The sequence below is a fragment of the Zootoca vivipara genome, chromosome 3 (assembly GCF_965207765.1).
Source record: "Zootoca vivipara chromosome 3, rZooViv2.hap1.1, whole genome shotgun sequence".
NCBI lineage: Eukaryota > Metazoa > Chordata > Lepidosauria > Squamata > Lacertidae > Zootoca > Zootoca vivipara.
Genome location: NC_142586.1, coordinates 30,390,624 through 30,409,469, shown reverse-complemented (window position 1 = coordinate 30,409,469; position 18,846 = coordinate 30,390,624). Strand labels below are relative to the sequence as shown.

At 43.7% G+C, this 18,846-nt stretch overlaps 1 protein-coding gene across 1 annotated transcript in view; it reads right to left on the bottom strand.

The window, feature by feature from the left end:
• HCRTR2 (hypocretin receptor 2) overlaps nt 1-14,646 on the bottom strand; it is a 29,039-nt gene extending 14,393 nt beyond the window's left edge. The window contains exons 1-2 of the mRNA XM_088665701.1: nt 14,418-14,646; nt 2,097-2,275 (exon numbers count right to left, since the gene is read on the bottom strand). Of these exons, the coding sequence (XP_088521827.1) occupies nt 2,097-2,275; nt 14,418-14,646 (408 nt within the window). The remainder of the gene's footprint in view (nt 1-2,096; nt 2,276-14,417) is intronic.
• Nucleotides 14,647-18,846: the final 4,200 nt, after the last annotated feature.

Genomic DNA, 18,846 nt, shown 5'->3' with positions numbered 1-18,846 from the left:
CAATTCTGGGCTGCATCAATAGGAGTATAGCCTCTAGATCAAGGGAAGTACTGTAATAGTACCACTGTATTCTGCTCTGGTCAGACCTCACCTGGAGTACTGTGTCCAGTTCTGGGCACCACAGTTCAAGAAGAATACTGAAAAGCTGGAACGTGTCCAGAAGAGGGCAACCAAAATGGTCAAAGGCCTGAAAATGATGCCTTATGAGGAACGGCTTAGGGAGCTGGGTATGTTTAGCCTGGAGAAGAGAAGGTTAAGGGGCGATATGTTAGCCATGTTCAAATATATAAAAGGATGTCATATAGAGGAGGGAGAAAGGTTGTTTTCTGCTGCTCCAGAGAAGCAGACACGGAGCAATGGATTCAAACTACAAGAAAGAAGATTCCACCTAAACATTAGGAAGAACTTCCTGACAGTAAGAGCTGTTCGACAGTGGAATTTGCTGCCAAGAAGTGTGGCGGAGTCTCCTTCTCTGGAGGTCTTTAAGCGGAGGCTTGGCGGCCATATGTCAGGAATGCTTTGATGGTGTTTCCTGCTTGGCAGGGGGTTGGACTCGATGGCCCTTGTGGTCTCTTCCAACTCTATGATTCTATTCTAAACCGAGGTACCATTGTATAAGGGATTGAAGAAACTTACCATAGAGTGCAAAGAGATGAGGCCCCTTTGACTGGAGAGATAAAAGCCAAGATCTTAGAGAAGGGAGGGGAAGTAATGTGGGCCAGAAATTGAGTAAGATGGTACTTGATAAGCAAAAGTGCAGGAGGCAGAGAAAAACGGCTAGTGTCTGTTGAATCAAATGCTGTGCTTCTGGAGAAAGTAAGACCCGTGTGGCGTGTCATGCTGCGCCCCCCCCCCCAATAAAAGCAGGCTCAAGCTGTGTGCATATATGTGTAAATAAACCATATATCATAAAGAAACCACAGTATTCGCCGTGCTTCATTTTCCCAATGAAACACAGGCCCAGGTGGGAAATTTGTGCCTGGAATCTCGCACTGCTCTGGAGATTGGGGTGGCATATAACATTATGTTTAATGAAAGAGTGCACTCTCTTAATCTAAGCAGGTGCTTTAGGGGAAAGGCCTGTTGGGGTGGGAGAAATTCTATGATGGATTGATGTGGAAGAAGGCCAATCAAACGATGGGAGAGTTTTGGATATAAATGAGACAAATCCGGCAACACCCCAAGAGGACCTTGTTTCTCCCATAGCTGCAGCATTGAATTGTAAACAGGCACCAAACATTGCTCTGTCTGTCCTCTCCCAGTTTGCTGCTTTTACTTCAGCCCACACCATTGCTACCTCTGCTCCCAACTCTGCCTTTTTCTTTCTTTCTTTTTTAAATATATTTATTAAGATTTTTTTCAAACAAATAGAAAACATTTAAAAAATACAAAACAGAAAAGAACATACAACACAAAAAATACAACAATACAAAAATACAAAAAATATAAAAACAAAAATTCAGACTTATAACCCTAGTTGCTAATCTATTGACTTCCTCATTCCTCCTCCTTCTGCGATTCTTTACATATCTTCAGTAGTAAAGTCTAAATCTTATATACTTTCTAATTATTATTTTAATATTACCTTGTTTCTATATCTTTTACATCTTAACCTTTTATATTCTAACCTTTTATATTCTAACCAAAACTACTTCTTAATTAATTTATCATCAGTTTCTAACAATACTTGTTTTACACCATTGTATTATCTACAACCTCTATTTTATCTCCCTCACTTCCACAAAGTCTAATATATTATATGCTTATTCTTTAAGTAAATTTTAAATTTCTTCCAGTCTTCTTCCACTTCTGCTTCACTTCGATCTCGGAGTCTCCCGGTCAGTTCAGACAGTTCCCAACCAACTCTGCCTTTTTCTGTTGAGGGATCCATTTGCTGTCTTGCACTGAGTGCCTTAACCCCCATCACCTCGCCAGGAAGGTAGTTTGGCTAATTTCCCAGAATTAGAAGGTTTGACTAACTTTTAACACTTGCTGGATCCAGGGATTAGAGGGGTCAGGCACTTGACCTCAATGCATAACACTATATATTTATATTAAAGTGCAGCTCCCCACCCTGCCAACCTGGAAAACAATACCTGCAAATAAGGGATCACCTTGCACAGGCTGTCCCCAAGGAACCACGTCTCGGTGATATCCACCACTAGCGTCGCTGGAAGACAAGTGATGGTGACAAGGACGTCAGCCAGTGAGAGGTTTACTATGAAGTAATTGGTGACTGTTCTCATGTGGTGGTTTTTCCATACTGCAACACAAACTATTTGCAAAGAAGAATCAATATGGACACCAGGAAACAACAAATCAGAACAATGCAATTACAGTATCTTGGTCCAAGAGGAGTGACCAGAAAAGGCAAGGCTTGGGAGCCAAGTTTCTCAAAGTTGTGCCTTCTAAGCATTACCTAATCTTTCATACCTTCTCCCAGTTTAAGATCCTCTCATTGGGTACACTCAGACGGTTTCTACACCTCCTGCAGTGCTCAGGATCAGTTCAGGGTCATGGAGTGAAAGGAGGGATCTGCCTGGGATGCCCAAGTCATATGATTGTCTTGGAGAAAGAATAACTGCCTGCCTTTTTGGAGAAGGCACACAGAAGCGAATATACAGATGGGGGAAAATCCCATCATTGTCAGTGACATGGCTGAGAACCTTCTCATGCCCATCAACATCAATACTGTTTCCAGGAGGTTTAAAATGAAAATGAGAAAAAGGTACCTCTGACAAGTCTTGCTCATTCAATGTCCTACTATTATGCTGCTGAGCTCGGCTCTATTTAAGCATTCAGCTTGCTCATATCAAAGTGGAGGCCTGCTATCTAGCCCCGCTGCTTCCACTTCACCAGTGTTTCCCTGCATGCTGAGTTGTAAGCCTTCTGTACTTGTAGAGGCTCCCTGTGCGATTTAGAACTGTGAATATTCAGGGGGGGGGCATTTGGCATGGGGAACTTGCATGAGTTCAGAGGGCTTCCAAATCCAGAGCTCTGTTCTTCAATTCATGGAGGTCAGCAGGCACAGGAACATGAGAGCATGGGTCTACTATGCACATGTATGCACACACACACACAAACAACCCACTCTCCCAAAAGGATTTAGAATCACTTCAGTAAACTGAATGCTCAAATAATGGCTCATGGGCTTCAGGACCCTGTTTCAGTTGCGTCCAATGAAATGCCTCTGAGCAGCTCACAAAGCAAGCCATGGCTGCAGTACTACCCCCAGGACCTGTTATTCCAAAGTCAACTGTGATCATATCTCATAGGTTTCCTTATCTGAATTGAGTTCCAATTTTTAAATTCAAGAATCCACCATGAGATTATAATTTTGGCTGGATTACAGAATGAGAAGGGATTTGCGCCATCTTGGATTCGGCTCAGTGCTTATCTCGTTGATTGATAATGCCTGCAATCCTGAGCAGACTTACTATGGAGGAAGCCGCAATGAACTTGGTGGGATTTACTCATCAGGAGGGACGGGGGAGGAACTTGGTTTGGTTCTCACACTTCATTCACATTTTCCAATACAACACATGAATGCAAATATAGCTGTCCTGTGAAACTCACACTTATCCAAATATTGAGAGGCAGTTCTTCAACCGATATTGGAAGAGAGGATGCATTAAAATGCATATAGCAGTGAACGTAACAGACAACAAATAACTGACAATTTTGCATATAGTTGGGGGTTTTTTGGCATCAGATTTTCTAATCTGCATTTGACTAGCAAAATCATGACAACAGAAAATATTATTCTCCCTCTTAGGATTTATTTTGTAGTTTGGAGGAGTAGGGAGGGGGGGGGAATACTTAATTCATTTCAGCACTTTCTTGCTTGCAGAACATCTGAAGTGTTTGCAGTTCATTCATTTTGCCACACTGTGTCAGCATGCCTCTTTTCATCCTGGCAATAAAACAATTGGGAGGATTTGCCTCTAACAAAGTCCTGATCCTTGCACTAGGGGAATTCCAGCTTCTAAGAACAGGGCTCAATAATGGGTCCTCCCCCACACCACAGAAGGAGCAATGTGTATGCGAAAAACCACCACTATATTCCTCTCTCCACCATTTTTTTTTTTTTTGCTGCACAGATAACACCGCTGAGATAGATTCCATGACAAAATAACAAGCAGAGGTGCCCATGTGCTTGATGGAAGAGCATTCTCCACCAGCATCACCAAGGTTGATCACCAGCATATTCAAGGTTGAGGGGGTCCAGGCCTGCTCCTTAACCCCAGGCTCAAGAATAGGTTTATACTAAACCTAAAAAGGTAAAAGGTAAAGGGACCCCTGACAGTTAAGTCCAGTCGTGAATGACTCTGGGGTTGGAGCACTCATCTCGCTTTACAGGCCGAGGGAGCAGGTGTTTGTCTGCAGACAGTTTTTCCGGGTCATGTGGCCAGCATGACTAAGCCGCTTCTAGCGAACCAGAGCAGCGCAAGGAAACGCTGTTTACCTTCCCGCCGGAGAAGTACCTATTTATCTACTTGCACTTTTTTTGGGGCATGCTTTCAAAGTGCTAGGTTGGCAGGAGCTGGGACTGAGCAACGGGAACTCGCCCCGTTGTGGAGATTTGAACTGCCGACCTTCTGATCGGCAAGCCCAAGAGGCTCAGTGGTTTAGACCACAGCGCCACCTGCATACCCAATACTAAACCTTCCAAAGGGCAATAAAATGCCAGCTGTGATGGAGCATAAGAAATGTGTGAATAATTCAGATGCATGACACCCAACAGTCCCACTTTGAGTGGGACATCCCAGATTTATAGAAGCCGCCCCGGCTTCTGTTTGAAATCCTGGATGCCCTGCTTCCACTGCCCCACCTGCTACCTCCACCTCCCCCATGGCTGCTACCATACTCCCAGGAACAGGCACAGCACATCTGGAAGCACACTCCCAGAAACAGGCACACCACTTCCAGTGGCAGAGGAGGAGAAAGAGTCGGTGAAGATAAGGTGACAATGTGTGGGGGGCAGCTGCAGCGAATGTGGCAGGCAGGGGGTGGCTGCAGTGGGGAGGCACCATGATGTGCGGTGTGTGTGCACGCACACCCTGGATTTGTGTGAGAAGATGCTGGAGGGCATGTCTTGGGCAAGAGTTTTGTCAGACTGCTGCATGCATTACAGCACTGTGTGCAATATCTAAACTCACAGGGTAAAACAAACACAAATCCCACAGATACACATAGTTGGTTTTTAAAGAATATTTTTTCAATGCAATGCGTCGCTCCACTCTGTCCAGGTCAGAGACCTGCTGCACTCCTCAGCTGCAGTCCTTACCTTGTGCACAGCTGCTCCCTGGCCAGGCCAAGAGAGATGTGGAGAGGGGCAGATTCTGCCACGGTGGGTCAGGCAGGTGAGCAAGTGAGGCCTGGGCAAGAGCATAAAGCTCTCCATGGCATTCTTGGAGCAATGTGCAGCTTCTTTGGCACAAACCCACAGCAGCAACAGCAGCAAAAATGCAACAGCCCCCCCCCGAACCAAAATAAGACACTTTTCAGTTTTGTCAAGTGCTATTTGTAAAATTGCAATGCTCAAGTGTCCACTGTAAGTGTCTGCAAGGAAGATGGATGGGGAGAAAACCAGAACAAGGTGGCTGCTTCCCTGTGACCATACCGTCATGGCATCTTAGCTGCTCCACCAGGTCCAGAGGACACCAGCTGCCGCTGGGTAGATTTGATGAATTTATGACTTTTCTGGCTTGCCTTCCTTCCCTCCTGGAACTCAAAGACACAAGCATGGAGTTCCCACTTCCCATGTGGCTCCCTGTCCAGGCATAGGCCAGGCCCATACCTGCTTAGCTTCAGCAAAGTTGATGCACCATGTGGCTCCAGAACATGGCCTGGAATGGATGCAAAAATGCCCAGCTAGCCTGGTAAAAATCATGACCAAGTCAGCCATATTGCGATACCATCATCCATGAGCCAGTTGTGAAATGTGAGCGTAGATCTCTTTATCTAGCTTTATCTACCTTAATATAACACTTAAAAATATGGCCTTTATTCATCTACTGAAGAAATGAAGGCCATTCTTGAAGGACATCTTACTAATTGCCTGTTGAGTTATAAAGGCCTGTGCACTTAAACAGTAACCAAAAGAAAAAGCCCACTCACTGTTTCTGTGGTTAGACAGGTTTCGAGTGAGCTGAGAGGTGAACTATTATAAATCTGCTGATTGAGTGCATGATAAATTCCAAGCGCTGATCAGAAGTTAATTGGGAGCACAGACATAGCAGGCCTCTCTCCAAGGGAGCAGTAACAACACACTTTGCAAAACACTCGCTGCTTCAAGGCTCCATCTAGCAAAAATCATAGTCATAGCAGCACAATGGCAGGGTCTATCAGCTGTAAATCTCTCTGGATGATGCCTTTCTCTTTGCTCCATGTGGCAAGCAGTTCTTGACACCTGCTTAAGAGGTCAACCATGGTTGTAAAGCCTGACCCGCCAAGGGACAGCTCCAGATTTACAGAAGCTGTCCTGGTTTCTGACTTGATCCCAGAGTGTCCCACTTTTCCTTGGGATCTCCCTGTTTTCATTGGAGAAATATTGGAGGGTATGGAGTTATGCAACTCTCGAACCAAGGAGATCAGTAACTATACAACCTTAGAAGACATCTGAAGGCAGCCCTGTATAGGGAAGATTTTTAATGTTTATTGTTTCTATGTTTTCATATATGTTGAAAGCTGCCACGAGTGGCTGGGGCAACCCAGTCAGATGGGTGGGGTATTATTATTAAATTGGATATACCTATTTTTGTTGGAGAAATGTTGGAGGGTATATAAAGCACAGGATGCAATTCAAAGTCCAGGCAAGTTAATTCACATATGCAAGAATTTGAAAGAGCAACTGGTGCAAGGTGCAAATGATGGAACATTCTCATCTTCCTTAACATGCAAAGTGAATGGAGTCACCTTTGGGTATATCAGTTGTTAAATCATTTGTTATGAGTTTCCAGTCAGCTGACGGAGCTCAGGAAAATTCATAGTTGAAATTAATTTGCAGATCCAAAAGGCCACTGGGAAATTTATTGTGACCTTCTACTCGACATGGATCATGAATTTTCATACGGCAACGTCAAGAGGTTTGAAAATGAATGTTAACTTGGTATATTTATTCTCTCTGACCTCAAGCCTCACTTCATCTGGTGTTGAAACAAAAGAAAAAAATTCCTTCCAGCAGCACCTTAGAGACCAACTAAGTTTGTCATAGGTATGAGCTTTCGTGTGCAGGCACACTTCTTCAGATACACTGAAGCAGAAGTCCCCAGGCGCTTATATATAGTCAGATGGTGGGGGGGAGGTATTACTCAGAAGGGTGGAGGGAGTGGGTGATTGACAGACTGATAGCAGTTGATGACTGTTAATGACTGCAAATGGTATACAGGAAAAAGCAAGGGGTGAGAATTCCTTCCAGCTTTATCATGTATAATGGGATAAAAATCCAGTGTCTTTATTCAATCCAGGTCTCTCCGTGGTTTTAAGCTTGGTAATAAATTGCAGTTCAGCAACTTCTCTTTCCAGTCTATTTCTGAAATTCTTTTGTAATAAGACAGCTGCTTTCAGATCTTGTATAGAATGTCCTGGGAGATTGAAGTGTTCTCCTACTGGTTTCTCTGTCTTGCAATTCCTGTTGCCAGATTTATGTCCATTTATCCTTTGGCGTGACTATATATAAGTGTCTGGGGACTTCTGCTTCAGTGTATCTGAAGAAGTGTGCATGCACACGAAAGCTCATACCTATGACAAACTTAGTTGGTCTCTAAGGTGCTGCTGGAAGGAATTTTTTTTATTTTGTTTCGACTACATCAGACCAACACAGCTACCTACCTGTAACTTCATCTGGTGTGTTACCATTATCATGTCTAAAGCATCTCATGAGAGTGAGGGTGAAGCTCTGCACAGCAGCGAGGAGCTGTTTCTATTGGTCAAGGCTCCCAGAATTTAGAATTTAATTTAAAATCATGTGCAGGGTTCTAAATTCTCAAGTAGAGAAGGCCCTCTGCTGTAGACCTTCACCCTCACAGTTGTGGAATGTTCTAAACATGATCCCAGATGGCGTGGGGCTTGGCAGCAAACTTCGCTTTCCCACTCATGTAAGAAGGATGAGTAGGGAGTTTGTCTCCTGGACAGGAGTTCAAATTCCTGCTCAACATGAAGTTCATTGGGTGATGCCCTAACTTTATCAGCTTGACCTTTCTCTGCCATCAACCTATTGTAAGAACATAAGGGAAGCTTGCTGGATCACACCAAGGCCTATCTAGTCCAGCATCCTGTTCTCACAGCGTCCAACCAGATTCCTGTGAGAAACCCACAAGCAGGGCCTGAGTACAAGAACACTTCTCCACCATCTTTTTCTGGTTTGCATCAGAGAGGCTCACTTTCAAGTAGGAAATGGACAGCACATCTCTCCAACACTGGACTGTCCAAAGGGAGTTTGCTCACTGCTGCTTCTATGGATTGCATGCCTATGGATGTTTTGATTTGATCCAGAATAGATGTCCAGCATTCTCTTCCCATATTGGCCAGCCAGAAGCATATGTGAAACCAAAAGCAGGACACGAGCACAAGTCCTCTGCTATTTACCTCTTCTCCTATTCAGAACTGCTATTCAGAAGCATACTGTCTAAAGCAGGGGTGGTTAACCTGTGGACCTCTAGACATTGTAGAACTGCAATGCCCATCAGCCCCAGTCAGCACAGCAAAACGGTCAGGGGTGATGGGAGTTGTAGTCCTTCAACAGTTTAGCCACCTCTGGTCTAAAGTGACCACCTTAGGGAGCTTTCACTTTTAGAAGTCTATGAAGTTTTCTGTATAATCGTTGCTGATTTTATTGGATAAAGGTTTAGAAGCCATAAATTGCATTTGCAGAGGAATCTGAGAGGCTACAGAGAGGAGGAGGAAAAAAGAGATAACCCAAAGATAGCTCTCAAGGGAGGCAGGAAAATATCATCCACAACAGAACAGAAGCTCTGATACCTTTACATCACTGCAATCTGGCAGTTGGCCGTCGCTGCTGTGTTTATCCTCATAACTGATGTCAACATGTTCTGATTTATAGGACTTCTCTTGCAATTTCCCCCCTATCAGTTTCTGCCCAAATTCTCCCTTTTCCTTGAATGAAGAATGCGGTGCAACTTCAATCATTTCTTCCCTATCAGCACATTGATCAGGGCCTGACTTAGCATTAGGCAGAGTGAGGAAGGTGCCCGAAGTAACTGGTTTTGGGTGTCATGAAAGGGCAGGGAATTTTGGGTTATTGAATTTATTATCATTGTATCTTTGATGACAGTGTGGGCTGCTTGCAGATATTTGTTTTGCCTCAGGTTCCAGAACTGGCTTTCCTTGGACATTATGTACCATGACTTGGGAAGTACTATTTACTGAAAAGATGGGGGCTCTCAGGCCTGAGGACAACTGGGGCCTACAGGTCTCTCTGCTCGACTCTCAGGATTCTCCATAGGATACATACCTTCCCAGGTCACACCATTCACTGGCCCTGCTCCATACCTTCCTCAAAGGCTTTTGACTAACCAGAATGTGTCCTTGAGTGATGATGATGCCTGGATGGAGAATGGATAAGTGGATAAGTATGTGTATCCCTTTGACTTCTGCATAGCTGAAATGCCACCTCTGCACAAAGGTGAAAGTCACATCTGTTGCTCTGTCCACTTTTGCATCTTGTCCTACCCACCACTAGAATTTGTCCCTTAGAAGATGTCCTCAAGGGAACATGTCTCCCTGGCTTTAAAAGGTCCCCTACCTTGTGACGTGGGTGGCGCTGTGGTCTAAACCACAGAGCCTAGGGGTTGCCAATCAGAAGGTCGGCAGTTCAAATCCCTGCGACAGGGTGAGCTCCCGTTGCTCAGTCCCAGCTCCTGCCAACCTAGCAGTTTGAAAGCACGTCAAAGTGCAAGTAGATAAATAGGTAAATGGTGTTTCCGTGCGCTGCTTTGGTTTGCCAGAAGCGGCTTAGTCATGCTGGCCACATGACCCAGAAGCTGTATGCTGGCTCCCTCGGACAGTAAAGCAAGATGAGCGCTGCAACCCCAGAGTCGTGTGCGACTGGACCTAATGGTCAGGGGTACCTTTACCTTTACCTTGTGATTTACTGTTTCATCTTGGGCAGCAAAACATCTTCAGCCGCCCTTGAAATACCTTCCTTCCTTAGGATTTAATAAAGCAGTCTCTCTTGGACTATTCAGTGGGAAGAATAAAAAGATATCTGCCAGAGTACTGATTTCATGCTGTTTAGGAATGCTGCTTCAAAGAAAACTAAGAGCTTCCTTCAAAAAGAAATGAGGTCAGGGGAAATGCAGTGGTAAATGTGCCGGATAAACTAATTCCACACCCACTAGGCAAAGGGTCAGCAAACATTTTCAGCATGTCCCTCAGACCATGTGGGGGGCTGGACTATATTGTGAAAGAAAGAAAAATGAACAAATTCCTATGTCCCACAAATAACCCAGAGATGCATTTTAAATAAAAACACACATTCTACTCATGTAGAAACACCAGGCAGGCCCCACAAATAACCCAGAGATGGATTTTAAAGAAAAGGACACATTCTACTCATGTAAAAACACGCTGATTCCTGGACCATCCGCAGGCCGGATTTAGAAAGCGATTGGGTCAGATCCGGCCCTCAGGCCTTAGTTTGCCTACCCATGCACTAGGACTTTGTGATTCTCTTGCCATACTTTTCAGGAACAAACCTTTGTCTTTATATGCCAGAAATAATTCAGCAGAAGCATAGCCCTGGGAAAACTGTGTGTGTGGAGAGCTGTTCATGGCAGCTATTAAAGAGGGGCTGGCCCTATCATTAGGCAGAGTGAGACAGCTACCTGAGGTAGCAGTTGCTGGCCCCTCGCAGTTATCTTGAATCCTCAACCATACCTATCTGTTGCCATGTAGATTCTCCTGGGCTGCTGCCTCAGTTACAGTGGGTTATGCCATCCCATCACCAGTGTTGGGATGAAGGTTCAGCTGTTGGTTTATTAAGGTGCAACCAGCTTCAGTAGGGGAACGGTGGTGGCTGCCATCTTGTCTTTTGCCCTGGGCCAGTCCTGTGTTAAAGGCACAGAGCAGCCTTTGCCAGCCTGGTGCCTTTCAGGCATTTCGGGCAACAAACCCCATTGGCCATAGCTAGCATTGGCCAATATCCAGGGACAATGGAGTTATAGTCCAAAACATCTGAAGGGTAAGCAGATTATCAGAAATAAAGGCAATGATACCAGTGCAGTGAATTCCTAGTGTGGAAATGCTCACATTTCTTTGAAGGGATGGTAGCACTCATGCTTTTTATATAGATTTGATTATTTTTTAATTAAACCATGCTGTGCTGTGCTGGTGCCGTGCAATTTAATATTGACCTAAGCATCTAATCCACAAAGCACATGCATCTAGTTAAACTGGCTCAAACTACCAAAAGCAAAGTATTGATCTACTGAGGATTTTGCTGATGAAAGGTCTCGCTGCTTTTATTGGATTAAAGCCTATGCAGCACCCATCTGCTCATCTCTGGCCTTCAAAATCCTGAAGGGAAAATAGAAATGCAACACTGTTTTAAAATGAGAAATGTATTCATTGCTCTGATGGCTAGCAAATTGGTTGTGTTAGCTGCCCTGTTGAATCCAGTGGGGCTTATCTTTATCTGTAACTATGCACATTAGGGCTCACCTGCTGCAAATTATTAGGCTCCACAATGATAGAGTCTAGGACTGAAAAGGTTTGTGTGTGAGCACTGAGATTGTTCAGATTCCTCTTTCCTGTTACAATCTCTTATGTCCTCTGAAGAGCCACTCCTGACATTTAGGGACCCTCCTGTCTTAGGTATGCTGGATTTTCTCATACTTTCTCCCTGCCGGAGTTTGCGTCTACTTGGAAGAAGTCCAGAAGAGGAGGTGCAGCAGGAAGAGGAAGTGCTAAGAGCAAGTCTTGGCAACGTCTTCACGCCTGTGTGATTTCTGTTGCATACTAATTTCCCAAATAAAACAACTGACTTTTCTTTGAGTCTCCCAGTCTCCCTTCTGACCTGTTGGTGAACCTGCTCCCCTGACACTGATTTGTAACCGTTCAGTTTCAAAAAGTGGATTAGTTTGGGATGTTTGTGTGGTGTCCTCTTTCTTAACCTGTTTGCATAGCTGCCAAGTTCTCCCTTTTTTGAAGGGAAATTCCCTTATGCTGAATAGGCTTCCTCGCGAGAAAAGGGAAAACTTGGCAGCTATGCCTGTTTTACAGAATTCAGTTATGACTTCTGGACAAGGTGGATGAGGGGAGCGGGGAGCTCTGCCTCTCATGATTCACACCTGTTGAACTCAGCCAGATGCCTGGTTCCACATTCCCTCTCCTCATCTCTTGGTCTCCCTACTCTTGCACATGTTCCGGCTTGCAATATCCTTCTTACATTGTGGCACCCAGAACTGGACACTGTACTCCAGGTGTGGTCTGACCAAGGCAGAATAGAGCGGTACTATTACTTCCTTTGATCTGGTTTGTGTGTCTTTATAGGCACTAGCTAAGGGGGGGGCAGTAGCAGCAGTGAGTGCTTTGCATTTCAATAGCTGGGTCATGCTTGCCTCACAAATGTACTGGAGCATGCTTTTTGAAATGTTCGCAACAGCTCTAGCTCATCGGGGAGTTCTAAAACTTCTTTCCTCATCACCTCTATTTGACATTGCTCTTCCTATGTATTCCCTGATCCTGCCACAAACAATGTGGGATCAGTCATTCCCTCAAATCATCTCATGCATTTTAAGCAACATTTCGTTATCTATCATTTTATCAGCTTTTATCTGCTCCCTTACTTCCCATTTACATGCACCTTTCCTTTGTTTCTATAATGCCTGAATTAATGCTTCATCCTTTCTTGTTCCTGTTTGCTTCTTCCCTCAGTTCCTGATTTTTATACTATCTCTTCCCTTCCTACCATGCTTTACCCAACTTCACTTTCATCTTCCCATTTCTCGCAGATGCACTTCCCCTAAGGGCCGTGTTGGATTGGTGCAGAATTTTTGTGATTAATTCTTCTGTCCCTTCTCAACAGGCACTGGATGATATAGAAGGGATGGGTTTAACTTTATCTCCCCTCCCAGTCCTCAAAACCCACACACCATATGTGTACAGCAATTAATATGTTCGCAGGGAGGGCCAAAGCTCCATACATTTTTTCACACCGTTGTCACTGACTTCAGCAAACTGCAACCGGCATGTGGCAAATGGCACATCTCATTTAAATGTTAGCTTTAAGCTCTGAGATTGTCTTAAATAACACCACCAAGACTATGGGATACAAGAGCCATCAGCATTGAGAACCGTGAAGAACAGCTGCCCTCTTTCTCAGGCTGAGTGTTCATTCATAATTTCATTCAGAATTCTGTTGAATGAAGTAGTAGAACTCGTCATTCAAAATTCTCTTGGTATGAATGGAACCACTTAGGGTAAAGTGTCATATGAAGTAAGATGTGTTCTGATTATATGATGAGGCTTGAAGAATTCAGCACCCCTCCTCTGTGGACAGCAATAAAAAAACCCAGTTGCTTTTGAAAAGCAAGGCAGCAGTTCGGTCTGTAAACCAATAAACGAAATAGCTGAATATATTGCTTGAGGACTCATTGAACTTGATATGACTTAATTCCATGTAATTTGCCTAAGGTCAAAGTGTTCCTCACTTATTACTGACGTTACAAGGTCTGGATTTAGGAACATGTTTTCTAATAAAATGGACACTTACACTTAAATCTTATGCACATCTGAACAGAAGCAATATCTGTTGAGTTCAATGATATTTACTGCATCTAACTAAGTATAAGACTGATGCCTCAACAAGTTAAAGGCTACTGAAATCCTTCAAATAAATATGGTTACCATCAGAGAATTTTTTATAAAAAAAATTGGAAATGTCATTTCTAACAGTCTCAGATGGCTGTATTATCAAATGCTTCAATCATATCCCAATCATATCCCAACAGAAAAGAACAAAGATTACACATGTCAAAACCCTCAGAATAAACAGCCATATATTATTTTTCTAAATCTCAGTGTTGTACAGTTGGTTTATGGTTGGTTTTTAAAGTTTTATCAGTACAGTATACAAGTGGTGTGAAAAAGATGGTATGAAATCATAATAATAATGATGATATAATAATAATAATAATAATAATAATAATAATAATAATAATAATACATTTTTAAATTTATATCCACCCCCCCCATCTTGCTGGGTTTCTCCAGACAGTCTGGGCAGCTTACAACATATATAAAAACACAACACACACACACACACACACACACACACACACACACATATCCCATATGAGAAACAAACAAACCAATAAATCAAAAGAATCCAATAACAACAACAACAACAATAATAACAATAGCTATAGGAGTCTAGTATACAAAATGTTACTCACCCAGGATGTTTCCAACCAGAGCCACAATAAACACAATAATATATCCAGCAATCAGAACCCATTCATATTCCTTGGGATGCAAATATTCCTTCCAAAGGTATTGCAGAAATTCCTCCTCATCATAGTCTGCAGAGGGGTTTCCAAAAGCCTCCTGGGTGCCATTCAGCTCTATATTAGATGACCAGTTTCGACAAGATGGGAATCCTTCCTCCACTTGAGTTAAAGACATAATTTGTTGTGCTCTGGATCTTAATCCAGCCATCCAGTAGTTCAGGCTGTGATCAAGCCCATCCATCCATAGTTTATGTGTAGAGAAAAGAGAAATGGGGGGGGCGGGGCAGTGAGGAAACAGCCCAGTGCCAAGTGCAACTTCTATGACCAGTTTCAGACCAAGGATTTCCTTCCCAGTGGAAAGAGTCATGCAGCAGTGCCAGGAGAGAGAAGAAAACACTGAGAGGCTGCAGTGACACAGAGCTCAGCAACAAAAGCAGCACATGCTTCCAGTTTCTTCATTCAGCCAGGATGTGCAAATCACAGTATTGCAGCGAAGAAGAGAATGCACAGCATACTTCTTTTACACACACACACACACACACACACACACACACACACACACACACACAAACACAGTTTGCCTCCTATATTAATCCTTATTTCATGATCCCTGTAAGGACTCCGAACATATTACACATTTATTCTGTATATCTGCATTGCACAGGGTATTTGCGGGCACTTGGCAACCATGTGGGAAATGGTTCTTTGATTACGCAAATCCTCTTTCCCCCTCTTTCTTACTGCATGCCTTTTCTTTCCTGTACTCCAGGACCTCTAGCAATGTTTTCCCAAGGTGATAGATTTCAACTTGATAGCAACCAGCGGGTGGGACTTTTCTGCGGCGGAAACCCAGCCAGATGGGCTGGGTATAAATATATTATTATTATTATTATTATTATTATTATTATTATTATTATTATTATCCACTCTATGGAACAACCTACCTCCTGGGCTTAGATGAGCACCAGCGCCTGTGGCCTTCTGGGAGACTCACATGGGCAGTGCATTGGGGACGGGAATATGACTGTCCCTATGGGGGAAATAATCTTTTTTCACCAAACAGTGTCTGTGCAAGTGAGTGGATGGCATCACATCCTGTTTGTTCCAGGGGGCACTTGCAGACTCTTTTTCACTGCCCGTGGCCGCCACACAAACCCTTCCATTCAGCACCAGCAACAAATACTTATTGGAAAGAATCCAATATAATGACAGCTTTCACTGAGCACTTCATGAAATTTGCTAGAGTCAAAATCACAAAAATCAGGACCATGTTTCAATCCACACATTAGTCTGGGAGCTGCAGATCATGCCAGTCCACTGCAGAATCCAGACTTGGATAACTACCCCCCCCCCACACACAAAAAAGTTAAACAACCCCTGACAGTTAAGTCCAGTTGCGAATGACTCTGGGGTTGCGGTGTCATCTCGCTTTACTGGCCGAGGATGTTGACTTTGTCCACAAACACACGGTATCTGAAGAAGTATCTGAAGTGGTATATGAAGAAGTGTGCATGCACACGAAAGCTCATACCAAAATAAAAACTCAGTTGGTCTTTAAGGTGCTACTGAAGGAATTTTTTTATTTTACTTTGACCCAGACCAACACGGCTACCTACGTGTGTCCACAAACAGTTTTTCTGGGTCATGTGGCCAGCATGACTAAGCCGCTTCTGGTGAAACCAGAGCAGCACACGCAAATGCCGTTTACCTTTCCACCAGAGTGGTACCTATTTATCTAGTTGCACTTTGGCGTACTTTCGAACTGCTAGGTGGGCAGGAGCAGGGACCGAGCAACGGGAGCTCAACCCGTTGCAGAACTCTCAGCAGTGGTGGCTGTTTTGGTTGCTAGGGCAGGAAGGGAGAAGCTGTAGCCTTCCATATGTACTGGGACTCCCACCAGCATGGGCAATGGCCAGGTTTAATGAGAGCTGCAATCTAACAGCACCTGGAGGACCATTAGTTAGACATCCCGGACCGAGGGAGATAGTAATTCGGCTCCAACCCAGCAAAAAAGCCTGGAAGAGGATTTTATAGTGAGGTATATAACCCTCTTCTAAACTCTCCTGCTGGCATTGCTGCTTCATTAGGTCTGCAGCAGTGGACACAGTGGAAATAGCCAAATGTGGCTGGCCAGCTCAGAAGAGGAGCTGCATTCCAGAGAAACCAGCAAACAGAGCCCAGAGCAGAGTCCTTAACAACAATTAAACCAATTTACGGCACAACTCTACAATTCTATTATCTATTATGGCAGGCATCCCCAAACTTCGGCCCTCCAGATGTTTTGGACTACAATTCCCATCTCCCCCAACCACTGGTCCTGTTAGCTAGGGATCATGGGAGTTGTAGGCCAAAGCATCTGGAGGGCCGCAGCTTGGGGAGGCCTGTATTATGGTGACAGCCTTCTTTGTTGTTTTTCCAGCAAAATGAAATATACGGTGTAATAGCAGGCTGATCCAGAACTCTCCTGAAGTAGGACATGTAGGCAGATGAAACTTCCAGAGTGGACTGGGAATCTGCAGAAATCTACAAAACCTGAACATGCAAATCAACCTTATATTGACAGAGGTACTGCCACACTAACATGGACAAGGAGAAACTGTGGTCTAGGCAAGATATCTTCAAGCTTCGTTGGACCCAGGGCCCACTTTTAACCCAGACATTTATTTGGGGGCCCATTTCTTAACATTTTAACATATATTTGCATGGTGGTAGGGCTCATGCTCGTCCCAACCCACCAGTTGGAAGACCAGTGTGACTAATCCCAAATGCACCAGCTGCAGGGGCAAGGTAATCACAAAACGGTTTTCTTTGAAAGTGTGTTTCTTTGGCGCCTCATCCAGATGTAATTTGTTACATGAATGTGGTTAATTTGGGGATCGAATGCATTTTAACAGTTACCCAACCAATTCCTGGCCAATGCGCCCATGTCAGTTGTAGAATAAACCCACCACTTATGTCAAGAAAAGGTTGCAGAATTGTTGCTGGCATTCATGGAGTGAATTGCCATGAATTGTTAGCTCTGATTACATGGATCTTTGGAGTACTGGTTAGTTTTGCTGCTGGATTTTATGTCATTTGGGCTGATTTTTTAGAGCTGGGTTTTATGCTGCTGAGGGATACTTGATTGCTTTTATGATTGCAGGCATTGCAAGTTTGACAATGGGAATGTACAGTTATCACATCTGTGATTCTAGCAATCATAAAAACATGGAATGAACAGAACTAAGAGAAGAACAGCAGAGGGTGTGGTAAATAAACTTTAAACAGGGAGGTAGCTCAGTGGCAGAGCATCTGCTCAAATACAGACAGCCCTGGTCCTTTCCCCAACATCTCCCGGTAGGACTGGGAGAGAACCCTGCCTGAAACCCTGGAAATCCACAGCGAATCAGTGTATAAAATCACCTTTATGGTGGAAAAGAGTGCATGTAAACAGACCGTTCATTGAGCATCAATTTGATCCCATCTTCCCTTCCTTTTGTTTCTCGCAACAATAATCAATGTGGCTTGAAAACAAAATGGAAGGAATTAATCTTTTGTGCTTTCAGACATTTGTAGCCGGTGATGATACAGGGGGGCACTTAACCTCATCTGGCTTGCTAGAGGCATTTATCTTTTTATGTAAAGGAACAGAGCACCACAACTGAGCTATAGCAAAGGAACGATGCTTTTTACAGCATAAAAATGACAGCACTATCAGCACACATGGTGCTCCTGAGACAAATTAGTTTGTTGGAACCACAATATACTTAGAATGCATTACCTTGTATCAGCATTAGAATATATATATATATATATATATATATATATATATATATATATATATATATATATATTGCAGACTGTCTCAGTGCTAGGACCAATAATTTGAAAGCTGTATAGGCTATGGTCTATTGATGGGAACTGAGATTATTTTTATTGGGCTTTATTTTGCCCTTGTTCACAATCACTTTGCTGCAGATTTGACTGCTGTTTCCTTCCTTCTCAAGTGATCCCAGGCTACCAATATCATATATTTGGATCTGAAGACATTGGAATGGTATGTGGTATGTAAACACTCAACATTTGATTATTTCAGGGTTTCCCAAACTTGGGTGTCCCACTGTTTTTGGACTACAATGCCTATCCTCCTGAGCTAGCAGGACCAGTAGTCAGGAATGATTGGAAATGGAGTCCAAAAACCTCAGGAGACCCAAGTTTGGGAAACACTGGGCTATTTGTTGATAGCATTAAGGGCAACTAAAACCTATCTAGTGTAAGAGCAGGCGTTTAGCTTAACTACAACTCCCATAATCCCTGGCCATTGGCCATGCTTGCTGTGGCTGATGAGACTTGTAGTTTAGCAACTTCTGGAGGGCCAAAGGTTCCCCACACAAGT